Raw genomic sequence first — 14,855 nt, forward strand, 5'->3', positions numbered from 1 at the left:
AATGCAGAAACTAACACTTAGAGAATTCAGTAAGTTGTTTAAGGTAAAATTAACAAAATCAAAAAGAGAACATTAGATTTTTGACTTCTGGTGTTTAGAAAAGAACAGTCCCCCATTTGCATATATGTACCCCCAATGTTACATTACCAGTCAGAATAGGCTAGGTTATGCTCCATTAGAAAATGACTCTCAAGTCTCAGAGGCACACAACACAAATGTCTATTTCTTGCCCATATTGCATACCCGCTGTTGTTCAGCTGTGATTCTGCTTCATGTTATCTTCGTTTTGTGACCCAATTTGACAGAAGAGCCCTATCTGGGAGATGGCTGTTCCCATTGTAAAGGGAAGAAAAATGAGTTACTTTTACTCACATTTCATTAATCAAGAAAATCACATTAAATGTCAGGATGTATTTTCCACCTGCAGGGAGGAACACTCCAAGGGTCATGGTCAACCTTGATGTCAGTGGAACAGAGAAGGATACTTTTTCTACCAGGGTAGTAGAAATAGTACTTTTAAATGATACAATCTTGTCCAATTACAAATGGTACGAACCCTGGTGCTTTTGCATGGATCTAACACTTGCAGCAAACGTTCAGCAAACAGCCCATATTCATGACATCTTCCTTCCCTGTGGCTCCAATTTTAACAGTTTTCTGTTAAAAGAGATGGGTCAAAACCATTCTAAAGTACTTAAATGGGAATATTCTCTCTTGTGGACTAAGAAAACAGCCATAAGTAGCAGCTATACCATTTTAGAATTAGTAGATTATGGAGCAAAATGATACATAGATCACATCAAAAAGATGAATGGGCAGACATGGGGGGATGAGAGATGATTGGAGAGGTGCCATGTTCCCTGTGTCAGCAAGGCACAGATAGCAGCCCCCAAAGGTTGGGGACTCAGGAAGGTTGGTTGACCAGATTTAAGTTAGGTTGACTCAGATTTAAGTTATAGCCCAGCCAGCAGATGTGTACAAGTGGATAATGCCACTCTCGCAAATATGTGACTACTGTCACCTCTACCTATGTGGACCTACCTATAAAATCTTAATAGCCCTTGCTCAAAATGACATTCGCACTTCAGGTTACCACAACTACAGCAGATAAAAATGACAAGAGATGCAGAAAAGACCACAGGACACTTTTCAGAATAAAGCACTTAACTCCCTTATGTATAATCCACAGAAGCAGGGAACCCTTAGATCCTCTATTTTGAATATGGTCTTCCAGCAAGTATGAAGTGTAAATTAATAGATGAAATGAAACCAGAGGGGCGGGTGTGTTTGGGAGAGAGGGAGAAAACGTATCATTTCTGTTGTGTTGATTGGTCATGACCAAGAAAACAAATGAGTAACACACTTAGTTACCTTCTAGCTGAAAAAAAAAGACCAGGATGCAAACTGGCTGTTTTATTGACATTGCTAGGCAAAGTCAACATCTCTCAGCAATTCTGCCAAGAACAGGTAAGTTCCTTAAATTTTTCTAAAAAATTCCATGTGAAATAGGTATAGCATTTTTGACAATTATATTCCAATTAAGTGTGTGTAAATATATGTGTATTTGTTTTTGTGTGAATGTGTATATAATTCTGAGCATGTGTTTACATGTGTGTATGTGCTTCTGTGTATGCCTATACATGTGAGTATATGCACATGTGTGTGTTTATGGGGGCACAGACTGAAGTTCTGACTGATACATAGAGCTGCTTATATATGTGCATATAACAGCATTCTCCTAATTATTTCTCTAATTTGGATCAATTCACATTGAGCAAGATTAGTTCCTGACAATCTATTTGGATCATTTCACTGAAGAGTTCATTTTATTTTCTGGTTAAGAAACATCTAAAGGATATAGACATCTGAAGGGCTTAGGCTCTATTTTTTTACAGGGTTATTGAGCTTGAATGTAATTGAATTGTGAACATACCAAACCCTGTTCAGCATAGATACTAGCTCATGTAGTAAGAATCTTAAAATATTTCAAAAAATAATTGGTAAACTCCTGCCACTGAAAGGAAATTTATTGGCTACTTTAATTGCATGCTTTAATTACACATTTAAATTATATAAGGTTCTGGGATCTCTCCATAATATCTCTGTTTTTTCTTTATTTCCAATGATCTCAGTCTAGCTTTCACTGAACCTGCTTATTTTCTTTGGCAGAACTTTTTACATAAGGGAGACAAGAGTAGGATTATGTAAAATGATGGAATGGTTTATCATTGCCTTCTTACCTTCACAAAGTGTAGACTTATGGATTGAATTTTTAATAACATATTTTTTGGTGAGAAAAGGTAAAAAATTTAAAACCAAAATGTCAAAAAAATCTTGATATTATTTTTTGAAGTGTTTTATATAAAATTTGGCTGAAATGTTACAATTGATGTGATTTCTTTTTGATTACTGTTTGCTCTATGTTCGTTCTAAGTTAAAATGGCTACCTTACACATAAACATCAATCTTATAATTAACCAAAATATAAACTGATGTGGTCATTTTACCATTTTCTTCACAGAGTGTTGATTGGCTTGGTTTCTTTCAAATCAACCTGATATGAAAAGCTTTTGTCTTCAAAGTGAATGTCTTAAAACCTCATTAAAACAACATAACAATTACAGAAAATTTGTTCCCAATAGATAAGTTTATCTAAGGGGTTAGAAGCATATGTGTTAGAAGGTGGGATGGGGAACAGTAGACTATCCCCCAAACTGATAAAGCACTTTGAGACCAGACAACAAAGCAGGTGGCTCCATACAGGTGACTCCATACACAGAGTTTTAGTCAGGCTAACTCACTGAGAGGGGAGATTAGGCAGGTGATGATCCAAGCAGCTGCATAGATATTCTCCACAAAGTCCTGACCTCAGTCTACAGATTTTACAGAGTGACGGGACATAGAGAAGGACACTGTAGTGAGATCAAGATTCATGCATACCTCAAAGGATAATTGAGAACTAATCTTTCATTAGATCTTGTCGCCCAACCTGTTCATCAGGAAGGGGAAAGACTGTGTTCTTTCCCACAGATTCATGAGAGCTCAAGGCAAGCCTCCCCCTGTTCCAGCCTTGGCCGGCATTTCTATGTTTATTAAAATCTCCAAGGGACTCAGAACACATAGCCCCAAGAGAGGTCATTGAGTGAACACAAGCAAGATGGAGAGACGAAGATGGAGTCAGTATTGTCAGCACGGCTACACTATGAAATGTATATATTCTTGAATGACTAAGCTTATCATGTTCAACGACAAGAGATAAAGTCAAAAGCTCTAGACGTTTTAAAGCCAAAAGCAAGAGAAAGACATGTTTTTAATGCTTTAGAATACGCTGTAGTTTGTCACTTTATCAAAGGATTTCACATGTTGGATAAACATTCACTTAGCGAAACAACCAATATCATCTCTGCTTTGTCAATGATATAGACAAATCACAGAGGGCCAGGGACACTATTGCAAACCAGGGAGATGGCACACTGTCCTCTTAAAACAAATGCCTTATATTAACGGTAAGTACACACATTTCAACTGTCCAAAAGCTCTTTAGGATGACTAAATTCTAATATAGAATATTCTGGAGAGTGAAAGCTTACAAAGGACTATAAATACTTTAAAATTATAAGGATTAAGACAATTCTAAAAGAAACTAAGAAAAAACCAAATAGACATTATAGCTTTTTTTTTCTTCTAAGATTTTATTTAAATTCAATTTAGTTAACATATAGTATAATATTGGTTTCAGGAGTAGAACCCAGTGATTCATCACTTACATATAACACCCAGTGCTCATCCCAATAAGTACACTCCTTAAAGCCCATCACCCATTTAGTCCATCTCCCCACCCACCTCCCCTCCAGCAACCCTCAGTTTGTTCTCTATAATTAAGAGTCTCGTATGGTTTGTCTCCCTCTCTGTCTTTATCTTATTTTATTTTTCCTTCCTTTCCCCTATGTTCATCTGTTTTGTTTCTTAAATTCCACATATGAGTGAAATCATATGGTATCTGTCTTTCTCTGACTGACTTCTCGCTTGGCATAAAACACTCTGGTTCCATCCATGTCATTGCTTATGGCAAGATTTCATTCTTCTTAATGGCTGAGCAATATTCCATTGTGTGTGTGTGTGCATGTGTGTGTACCACATCTTCTTTATCCATTCATCAGTCTACATTATATATTAATTAACATTCTATGGCAATCTATTAAGTTCAGAACTAGTACATTCTTACATTGGCATGCTTATTCATGGAAAAGAAAAACATCATTAAAATATTATAATTAAAGAATTTCTGCCTTCAACTAATTAAGTACTTTCTAGAGAAATGACTTTTAACTTTTTTTAAAGTGCATCATGAATTCTATTTGAACTCCTCCTATTTGAACTCCAAAACCCGTAGTTAGGGTTTACTGTAAAACCAAGGTAAGGAAGTAGTAAGTCAATTAAATAAAACAGATGTTTGTTTTCCTCTGACATAATAGTGCAGATACAAAGGGTCAGGACCTGTGGCTTGACTGTGCTATTCCCAGCAAGTAGCTTCCAACACTGCTACTTTTCCCCATTTTATAGCCTTCAGGAGGAAAGAAGAAAATTCCAGCAAGGCTCCTCAGGGAGATGATCCAGGAGTTACACATATCACTTTCTGCCATAGCCCATCCTCTTGATTTTAATCACATGGCCACTAAACTGAAAGAAGAATGAAAAGGAGGAGCGGTTGCTGGTGGCCCAAGATGAAACTCAGTGAATTTCATCACTAAAAGGGGAAGGAGAGAATGAAAACAGGGAAGGGTTATGTTTATACAAAACTTCTCTTAGTTTTACACACTCTCTCCAAGGATCTAATGTAAAAATTCGAACATACCATAAATTGGTCATGTTTAATTCCTTCTGTCTAACCAACTTCACCAAATTCATGCCTGGGCCATTGACTTTATCATCCTTCACTAATAACGTAACAATAAAGCTATACTCCTAGTTGCTGTGAATTATTATCTTTTTAATATTAATAGTCCTAACTCTTAGCTGCAGAAGCAAGAAACATTCATCAAATACAGAACTGTAGGTGCAATGCTTTACTTAAGCAAAACCTCCCCAAATACCTGGCCACTTTCATCTAGGAACTGACACTCTTAATAATAAGAAAGAGGCAGATAACGTTCATATAAAGAACTTCTGCATATCCTCAGTAAAAAAAAAAAATACCTAAAGGATTTATTTGGGTGATACAAAAAGGCAGAGTCATAAAAATGAAATGCAAGATTGTACTTGAGAACTTTGAGGCCCAAATCAGGCCAGGAAACTTCAGTTTCCTTAACTAGATAATGTCCTAATTGGATCTTATCTTTATTCTTTCAGTTAGAAAAGAAAAGAAGATGAGCTTCTGGAACTGTTGTAACAACAAGACAATGAAAACTTAGCAAGTTGATGTGGAAAACTTATTCTATGGAAAAAAGTAAAGCCGATCTAATACTTTGGTGATGATAGCAGGGCAATTAGATTAAAAAGCTACGAGAAAATTTGACAAGTAAGCTGACTCTCTTTCAAAATCAAAAAATTCTTTTGACCTCCAGGCACTAAGATGATTAAGTTAAAAAGTAACACGGTGAGAAGATAAAGCCTGCCTAAGCTACAGATGTGGCTGGCACAACAATGTAAAATCATGGGGCTGTGAATTGGTTAGGATTCTGGATATTTAAGGGGGGTGCTCTGAAAATGACCTAAACTAGAAGCTGATAAGGAAGAACATGCTGATATTTTTTCAAAGCTCCCTACTAACCAACTAAGATGCTATAAAAAGTGTGGTAACCCCTACCAGGAAAAGCCTATCTCTCCCAGCCTAGTTCATTTTTCTTTCCTGAAATACAGTCTATTTTTGAACACTACCATGAATAGAGTTCCCTCCCTTGGAACAGTTCAGTGCTATACAGTTCAGCATGTTCTGGCATAATACCTTTTATTCAAAAGTTTCATAATCCACTTTACAGACAAAAGTAGATTAGGGAGATCTGCTTGGTGAGAGTGGCTTTCATATGACAAGGTAAGAAGCTGCATGGGGAGCAGGAAGAAAGAATGAAACAGAATTTGCATTAGCAAGGGGGAAGTAAATATGGGCTCCTGTAGTCAGACAAGAGAAGGATAAAAAGAAGCTGCAATGACAATTGAAGGTCAGGGGGAGGTATGAAGGGAGGAAAAGATCTTAGGAAAATATTTTAAAGGACATTGTCTCACATGGGTGATTTTTAGGTGAATCTCTGAAAGGAATCTGGGAAAGAAAGGCTTTTTAACGTGAAGAGACATAAATCCTTACAGGTAGGAAGGGACCATAAAAATCATCAAGTCACGAAATTTTAGAGATGAAAGTGATTTTAAGATCAGTAATTTCGTTCTGCAGATGAGAAAACTGAAGCTCAGAGAGAGCTTTAGTGAAATGCCCACGGTTGCGGAGTGAGGGCCAGTACCTGTACACAAAGGTGGGTCCACTGTCTACACATCTAATGCTGTGTCCACAACATCATGGCACAACCACCTCTGAATGGCAAACATATTTTCTTCCCAATTGAAGGAGTGCGGTTTTGCCACTTTAAACAGAAGATTCCAGAATGTGACATTTTAAGCTCTTTCTTTACTATCAATTTGCAAGTAGTGGAGGACTCCGATTCCTACATGACAGGACTGTTAAACGATGTGAGAGATTACTATTAATTAAACAGATTTATAATCTGTTTGTGTTCAGTTTTTATGTATCTTTCTTTGGAATAGTATTCAGTTGGGGGCACCTGGGTGACTCTGTCAGTTAAGCATCTGACTCTTGGTTTCAGCTCAGGTCACCATCTCACTGTGATTTCGAGCCTCACATTGGGCTCCATGCTGACAGCTCAGAGCCTGCTTGGGATTCTCCCTCTCCCTCTCTCTCTCTCTGACCCTCCCCTGCTCGCTCGCTCTCTCTCTCTCTCTCAAATCAATAAATAAAACTTTTTTTAAGAATAGCATTAAGCTGAAAATATTGTACATATATGAACTAAGTTATATTGTCTAACTCAGACCTCCCAGAGCCAAAAAGCTTTGAGATAACATCTGAATTAATGTTTTAGGTATCGTGTTAGCTGAGTAAAATTGGTATCTTCTCTAAGCCAGAAATTACATCGGATGTGTGGAATCACTGTGTTGTGCATCTGAAATTCATGCAGGATTGTGTCAAATATACTTCAATATAAAAAAAATACATTAGATGGACTTTTGCATCAAGTCTGAAGTAGAGCTGAAGCTTAAAACATCCTTCTCTAGAATCTAATTAAATGAGTTATAAACTAGTTATGAGATAGTCAAAAACAAACTAGCAGCCCCCCCCAAAAAGCAAAACAAAACAACAAACAAGTTCATAGCATAAACTTTGTCCAATAACAAGAATATTAAGAGGCTCAACATGGTTCTTTTTTATCATTGGCCTACAAACCTCTTCTTTCCATCAGTATTGCTGAAAAAAAACTCGAATGAGTTCTAATTTTTATTAATACCTTGCAGTTTGCAGGAAAGCAGGTCAGACTGGTCAGTAGACAGCATGAGAAAATATCTCAGGACTAGCAACTCCTAGTGGCCAGCTCAGTGGAGATGAGAGGAAACTACAAGGGCTTGTGATTTCTCAAGGCTACTCACCTACTTGCAGGAATATTGTGCAGCACAGAAACATCCCACACATTACACATTCGCCCATACGATAAACCCCACATTACTGCATAGGGACCTTAGTACAAAGTGTTTAACAAAATTGCAGGGAGAGAAAGGGATGTGATCACCACAGGAAGGCTGCCAGAGCTTAGGCTCCTTCCTCAGGAGCCTCCCCTAAGCCCTCAGTTTGAAAAAAAAAAAAAAAAAAAAGGAAAAGCATATAGTATGCATACCTCAAACTGTAGCTCATACAAACACAAGGATAATTCACCCACTCTCTGGGGGAACCATGAAAAAGAGCAGGGCTGTCTAAATGACGCATGAACCAAATAAGAAGAAATAGTATGGTGGCCATGTAAATATACCACAGAAGGAAGAAAGGGAGAAGGGAGAGGATAGTATGTAAAATATTGCCAAAAAAAAATGAATTTGAAATCAAATTCAGCCAAAGGAAAAGTTTCTATTGCACTATTTATTATAGAATAAGTTAATATGAAAATAAGTCAAGACACTAAAACTCCAACAACATAGTAAAACACAGAATTAGATTAAAAGAGAAAGATTATAATTAAGAAAACCAATAGCAATCTGAATCAACAATATTACACAAAGAAACAATAAATTAGAAGCAGCAGAGGACAGAAAACACAGAGTTGAACATTGCATATAATTAAAATGTGTAAGGGAGTTATAGGTACTGTAACAATTAGGAGAAAAGTATAGGTATAAAGGAATGAGAAGAGAATTCAAGACAATTAGACCCCAACCCTAGTAAGACATCTGGTAAATTGAACCAAAAAATTTTTCAAAACTTTAATAAAGGATGTTAATTTTCAGGTGAAGGGGAAACTGGCAAAGGTATATACACACATTCCAAGAAAACCCCATTCAGAATAATCAATGCCAACTGATTCTCCATTGAACCTCAGGTATGAAAAAATAATTCTGTAAGTATTCATGCAAATGTAAAATATGTCACATACAAAAGTAAGTTACAGGGTTAGCTTTAGACATTTCCACAACTATGTTCTGTGTTAGAAAAACAATATAAGAAAAATATCTTCAGAAATCCAAGACAAAAATAAGCTTGTCATTTGCCCAAGCATATTATCCCTAGAAAAGTATCAGTCAAGTATAAAAGAAAAGAGAAAGGTTTGTCATATACAAAGGAACTCAGGTAATATAGAACCCATCCGCCTGCCCTTCTAAAAAAAAAATACAAAAACAAAAACAAGCAAACAAACAGCTGGTTGGTGATGACATACATGTGAACAAAAGATGAATGGAGCAGTCGTAAAAGAGGACTAGTTCAATACCCAGGGCTAGAGAAAGCAGAAAAACAGCTACAAGCTTCTGAGAGAAAAACAAGATGCCACCACATTTTTATACTCAGACACATTTCTTCTTCAAGTTGTCAAAACAGTAGAAAACATTATTTAGCAAACAAATATCTGGGATTATAGTACCTAAGGATCCTCACTGAAAAGATATTTAGTAATATTTAAAGGCCTACTCCTCCTATCCTTTTTTTTAACCCAAGACGTTTATTAAATAGTCCCCCAACTTTATACAAAGGAAGATCGTTGTCCTCTTGCAATACCTAGAATATGAAGAAGCTTATCAACTAGATATTAGGATAATGTATTAAAATTGTATGGGAATCAAAGAAAAATACAGCAGTCTTGGAGAGAAGCAAATGTGAATTTCTTAAGGTTCTGTCACCTTTGAACCATGAATCACAGGACTAAGCTAAGTGTTAATTGATTTATAACACTGGGCATGTGGGCACGTTTTCAGAGACAAAAATTATCTGCAAAAACTCCAAAAGTATTCTTGTTGAACAATATATATTTTTTTGTTTTATATTTTTTTTTGTTTAACCTAATTCAAGAAATTTGTTTGATAACAACCCAGTCACAGGAAATTATTTAAAGGTGAAAGCTGCCAGGAGTTTCTTACATTGTGTTGAATAGGGAAAGAAAATTTCTATAGTGCTCATGGCCTTAGTCTTTAGAGATCTTTTGCAATTACTACTGCTCTCTAGGACAGCCAGGGTATAAAATCATGTATTTGTTGAGCAAATGCATAGATTATGGTGTGCACCATGAAACTTAACCTTCTGGTCTTTTTGCTTCTATAACAGTAAGAAGAGTTTAATTTTCTTAGCTGTCCTATTTTTATCCTTTTATTCATTCCAGACAAAGATAATTATAACCCTCTCATAGAAGTCCCCAAATGTTCAGCATTGGCCCTACCTACGCCATCTCTCATGATCTTCAAGTCTCTTCCTCCTTCATTATTCACCAAACCAGAAACTGTCATTCCCACCACTGAGATGGCCACAATTTTTATATCCTCACTGAAAGCATCATTAAGAATATTAGTAATGCTGGGGCCCTTAGGTGGCTCAGTCAGTTGGGTGTCCAACTCTTGACTGCAGCTCAGGTCATGATCTCACAGTTTGTAAGATCAAGCCCTGTGTGGGGTTCTTTGTGCTGACAGCATGGAGTCTGCTTGGGATGCTCTCTCTCCTTCTCTCTTCCCTCCCCCACACATGCTGTTCTCTTTCTCTCTCAAATAAATAAACTTTTAAAAAAAGAGTATTAGTAATGCTTACCTATCCAAAGCTATATATTCTCTTACTCACCATCCCAAATATATTATACCTATACTTATCTAGATCATTACTTAGCCTTTATGGTTAAATATTTTAAGTGTACATTTAAAATAAATGTTTGCTCTCCCATTGATATTCAAAGACTTAAGTTAACGGGAGCCTTTTTGTAACTTCTGTATTTCTCAAAGTAGGAAGTTCTACACATAAAGTTTCAAAAATTTAAAGAGCATTTACTAAAAATGAAAATATCACAGGAACTTCAATCACACACACACACACACACACACACACACACACAGTGGTAAAATACAGAATAGTATTAACTCATATTTCTTAATCATCTAGCTCTGCCATTAATGGTTCATTAATTTGTTTTAAAAATTTTAAGAGAATGAGCACAATACAAATACAATTGAAGCCCTCATGGTTGGTATTCCATTCCTACACTATCCTCCTCTCTTTCCTGCTTAGAAGTTATTACCCTTTAGTTGGAATAAGTCAGAGAATTTTCCTCACTGTCTCACACAGTCCCCAGCAAGATTATGTTCCTGAGTCAATGGTAGTAAATGGCTTGATTATAGACCCTTTATTGGCTTTATTTTCTCCCTTTTTATTTTCCAGCTCCTCTCATAGAGTTTCCTTTGGTAATCCCCCAAATAAATTTGAGAAATTTATACAAAAATCTTTGCCTCAATTCTGTACTGTTTGTAGCCAAACTAAAACATTCACAGTAAAAAAAAAAAAAAAAAAAAAAAAGAAAAGAAAAAAAGAAAGAGAAAATAAAAGAGAAGAAAAAAGAAAAAAAGAAAAGAAAAGATCTAGTATGTGTCTTGATTTTTATTTTGTTTTTGATATCTTTTGCTTCAAAAAAAGCCTCGCGGTTGTTTTTGGCTGTGTATCAGTATTTTATTTTATTTTTTTTACTTTATTTTTTATTTTTTAAAATTTACATCCAAATTAGTTAGTATATAGTGAAGCAATGATTTCAGTAGATTCCTTAATGCCCCTTACCCATTTAGCCCATCCCCCCTCCCACAACCCCTCCAGCAACCCTCAGTTTGTTCTCCATATTTGAGTCTCTTTTGTTTTGTCCCCCTCCCTGTTTTTATATTATTTTTGTTTGTTTGTTTTTAACTCGTTCAGTGCCCTATTATCAGAAAGACATATTTCAATATTTCGTTCAAATTTTTTTCTACACTTTTTGTGTATATGTAACCTACCTGGAATTTATTTTTCTTTATGGTGTGAGATAAAGGTCTATTTTATTTTTCCTGTGAGGGATAAACAACCAACCCAGCATTATTTATTGAATAGAATAGACATCCTTTCCTCACCTATTATTAGTAACTATCTTTTTGATCCATGAAGTTTCCATATGTGAATGGAATGTTTGGGGGCTCTTTATTCTACCCCTCCAAGATGTTTTCTACTCCTGGACCAATATCATACACTCTTTATTATTATAACTCTGTAATGAGTTTTATTATCTTATACAGTAAATTCCATTTTTATTTTAGTAATTGTTTAAATTTTAAGACATATGATTTCTTCTTTTTCACATTAACCTGTTTGTTCTACTTTAGTCTTTCCTTCATAAATCATTGTCTCTTTTAAAGAAAGCTATTCTCCCACTCATTTATGTGAATGTATTAAGTAAATTACTTAAAGCATATGATTTCAGGAGAATTTGTAATATAAATGCCGATTTCATTTCTGAAACCAAGTATATAATTTTTGGTATTCAATCTTATATTTAATCTATTTTACCCTGTACTTGGAGCAGAGCATGTGAACGTATTGTGCTCTTGTCTCTTCTCTTATATAACAAAGTCCAAAGAACTATAACAAAGTTCTACCCGATTTCTCAAAAGCAATCGCATCTGCATCAGCTGTAATGTAAAAAACAGCAATTTCACTTCCAAATTCTTGGTTCCCCAGATTCATGGGTCCCTCTTCAAACTCCAATTTTATTGAGGGGTCTGGTCTATTACTAGAATCACCTCCTGGAGTAAAAGTAAAATGAACCTCTCCCAACTCTATCAGTAATATCTCTCACTTCATGCATATTTGAGAGTTTAACAATTTAGTTAGTATTAATTTAGATAAATTAAAACCAAAAATGTATTCCATGACATGTATTTATTTATATCTTACTTTTTATCAGCAAGAATTTCAGAGCGCAACATAAAATTCTCTTCTTTCAAGGGTACAGAAGAAGAAAGAAAAGTGGTTGATGCTTATTGCAGCCAATTATAATATGCCACAATTTCAGTGCTCAAGCACTGAACCTGACGTAGGACATCCTTATCTCTGGCCAGCTTCACCTGACAGGATGGGAGGCAAACTGGTTTACTTACGAATAGATTTAGGTTTTGTTTATTAATTTTTAATTCTAGACTCATTATTTATTCAAAATGTGGAAGTGTCAGTGATAAACTGTTCTTTAATTATCAGAAAACCATCTTGATTTTCATATAAAGCAAAGGGCTATGGTTGACCTGTTCTCTAACCTGTTCTGTTGTTATAATTAGTGTGTTTAAAAAGATAAAGTTCAGGACAAGTGAGCAATGTCTTCCCCACCCAGAATACTTCCTTAAAATAGAAACAAATGTTTTGTGTTTTTTTTCTCTCTGAGCAGCTACTCCCATTCGTTGGTAACCACACAAGGCCATAAAGAATAGCCATGGGATGCCTTGTTAAAACAGACTTTGTTTTAAGTTAAATCAGTACTATCCTACATTGCATAACTTCACATGGGTAATATAACAAAGATTACAAAATGTGTTATTATTTCAATAAGAAACATGTATGTGTGTGTGTGTGTATGTGTGTGTATACAGGGTGGGGAGGGAGGGAGAGACAGAGATGTACAGAGATGTACCAATATATGTGTTGGGCTTAGCATACACCTATACATAAAAGTTATTTTTAGAATGCCTACACCCACATAAAACAGTAGAAATGCCTTAATAAGGACATGAGCCAGAGAGTACAAAGTTGATCTGTTAGAAAGTCGCCACAAATATCAACTGCATGTGCCTAATTACTAATTGGCCTGCCATGAATTTCCTATTTTTCCTAATAGTTCCGGAAATGATAAGGGGTCCTTTTTGTTTACAACATGCATTTAATTTCATTCACCTCAACAAATGGCCTGTTCAGGTGATTAACGTTTATAACTCTGGCCGTATCTTTACTCATTAATATCTTCTTAAAGATTAACCACCCTTTTTAAGCTACTCAATGTATAGAGGCATAATGTTGCTAAAGGGTCATGCACAACTCATTTACACCAGCCAGTAACAGTAAGATAGACCTATGTTGTTGCTTTACCAATCTTTGACAACTTGAGAGGTTTTGCTCTTCAGTTGGTGCAGGGGTCTATGTTCTTTCACAGTTCTTAGACTGGCATACTTTCAAAACCCAAAAATGGTGTCAAAAAGAGGTATACCTTCAAGGCACCATTCTCTCAGCACCTATGAGGTCCTGTTTGCAGCTCTCTTTGCCTTACTGGTGGCACTCTGTGCTGGATTATTTGCAGTGTCCTGGCTGGCAATCGAGGGATCAGAAAGAGGTAAGCCCTGTGGCTTTGGCTTAGGAAGAGACTCTCTGATGAATGTGCCCGGGTTAATCTCAGTTATCCCACCAGGATGTCTTATCCGTTTCTGTGCTCTCATGACAAGACACCTATGTCGCATTCGGATGCTTTCGGTATCAAGTTTGGAATTTAATTCAGAATTCAAGCATGAAACTAAGCTTTTTAAAATAAAAGATGTTAAGTAAGTTTTTTTTTTTTTAGTTTTAACATGTAACAAAGTAAGTTTCATAGCCCAGATTTCTTCTGATGGAATTTAAATCATAAATATATTAAAATGTTGTTGACTATTCAAGTCAGTAAGTAGGCAAGGTTAAAGGAAATATATTATTTATTTCTAGGGAATAACAGTTTCATTTTCTTATTAGTCCAACAATAAGACTACAAAGGAACTTAGATATAATTGTAGACTTTGCACTACAAGAATACAAGGGAACTTAGATATAATTGTAGACTTAGGTCTCAAACTACCTGAATAGCAATTTTTAATAAACAGAAATAAAGAAAGGTAACTATTATTTACACCTAAATTATCTATATCATCAACTTTTCAAAGATCTTCAAATATATTCTCTTGCTACAACAAATCTATGATTTAGTTGTTATTGTTACCCTTATTTTAGAGGTGAGGAATCGGAGACAAAGAAAGTTAAGTAATTTGTTTAAATTTGTATCAGTACTTTATAGTTTTAAAAAATAAGTCCAATATAATTCCATTTAAATACTGTATACAAGGGATGTATTTAAAAGAAAAAGAAGATTTGGGATATTTTATACAGAGGTTCACTTAGACTTTTGGAAAAGCATCTGCTTTGGTCTTAATTAAACGCTAAAAGTAACTGGAACAATGTGTAATCATTTAAGAGTCCATTGGAATCTTAATGCTCAATGAAGTTACAAAAGTTATTTTACAAGCAAAACAAAAATAAATATTTATAAATGTTAATGCGATTTAATAGAATAAGTGAATATAAAAAAGGAGTT

The 14,855-nt window shown here is 35.4% G+C and overlaps 1 protein-coding gene across 1 annotated transcript in view; it reads left to right on the forward strand.

The window, feature by feature from the left end:
- Positions 1-13,558: 13,558 nt before the first annotated feature.
- The window catches only part of TMPRSS15 (transmembrane serine protease 15), a 121,189-nt gene continuing 119,892 nt past the window's right edge, over positions 13,559-14,855 (forward strand). Inside the window, exon 1 of the mRNA XM_019467770.2 lies at positions 13,559-13,850. Within this exon, the coding sequence (XP_019323315.2) occupies positions 13,706-13,850 (145 nt within the window). The 5' untranslated portion in view covers positions 13,559-13,705. The remainder of the gene's footprint in view (positions 13,851-14,855) is intronic.

This window comes from Panthera pardus, unplaced genomic scaffold, assembly GCF_024362965.1.
Source record: "Panthera pardus isolate Hobbes unplaced genomic scaffold, ASM2436296v1 HiC_scaffold_16, whole genome shotgun sequence".
In the NCBI taxonomy this organism is placed as follows: Eukaryota; Metazoa; Chordata; class Mammalia; order Carnivora; family Felidae; genus Panthera; species Panthera pardus.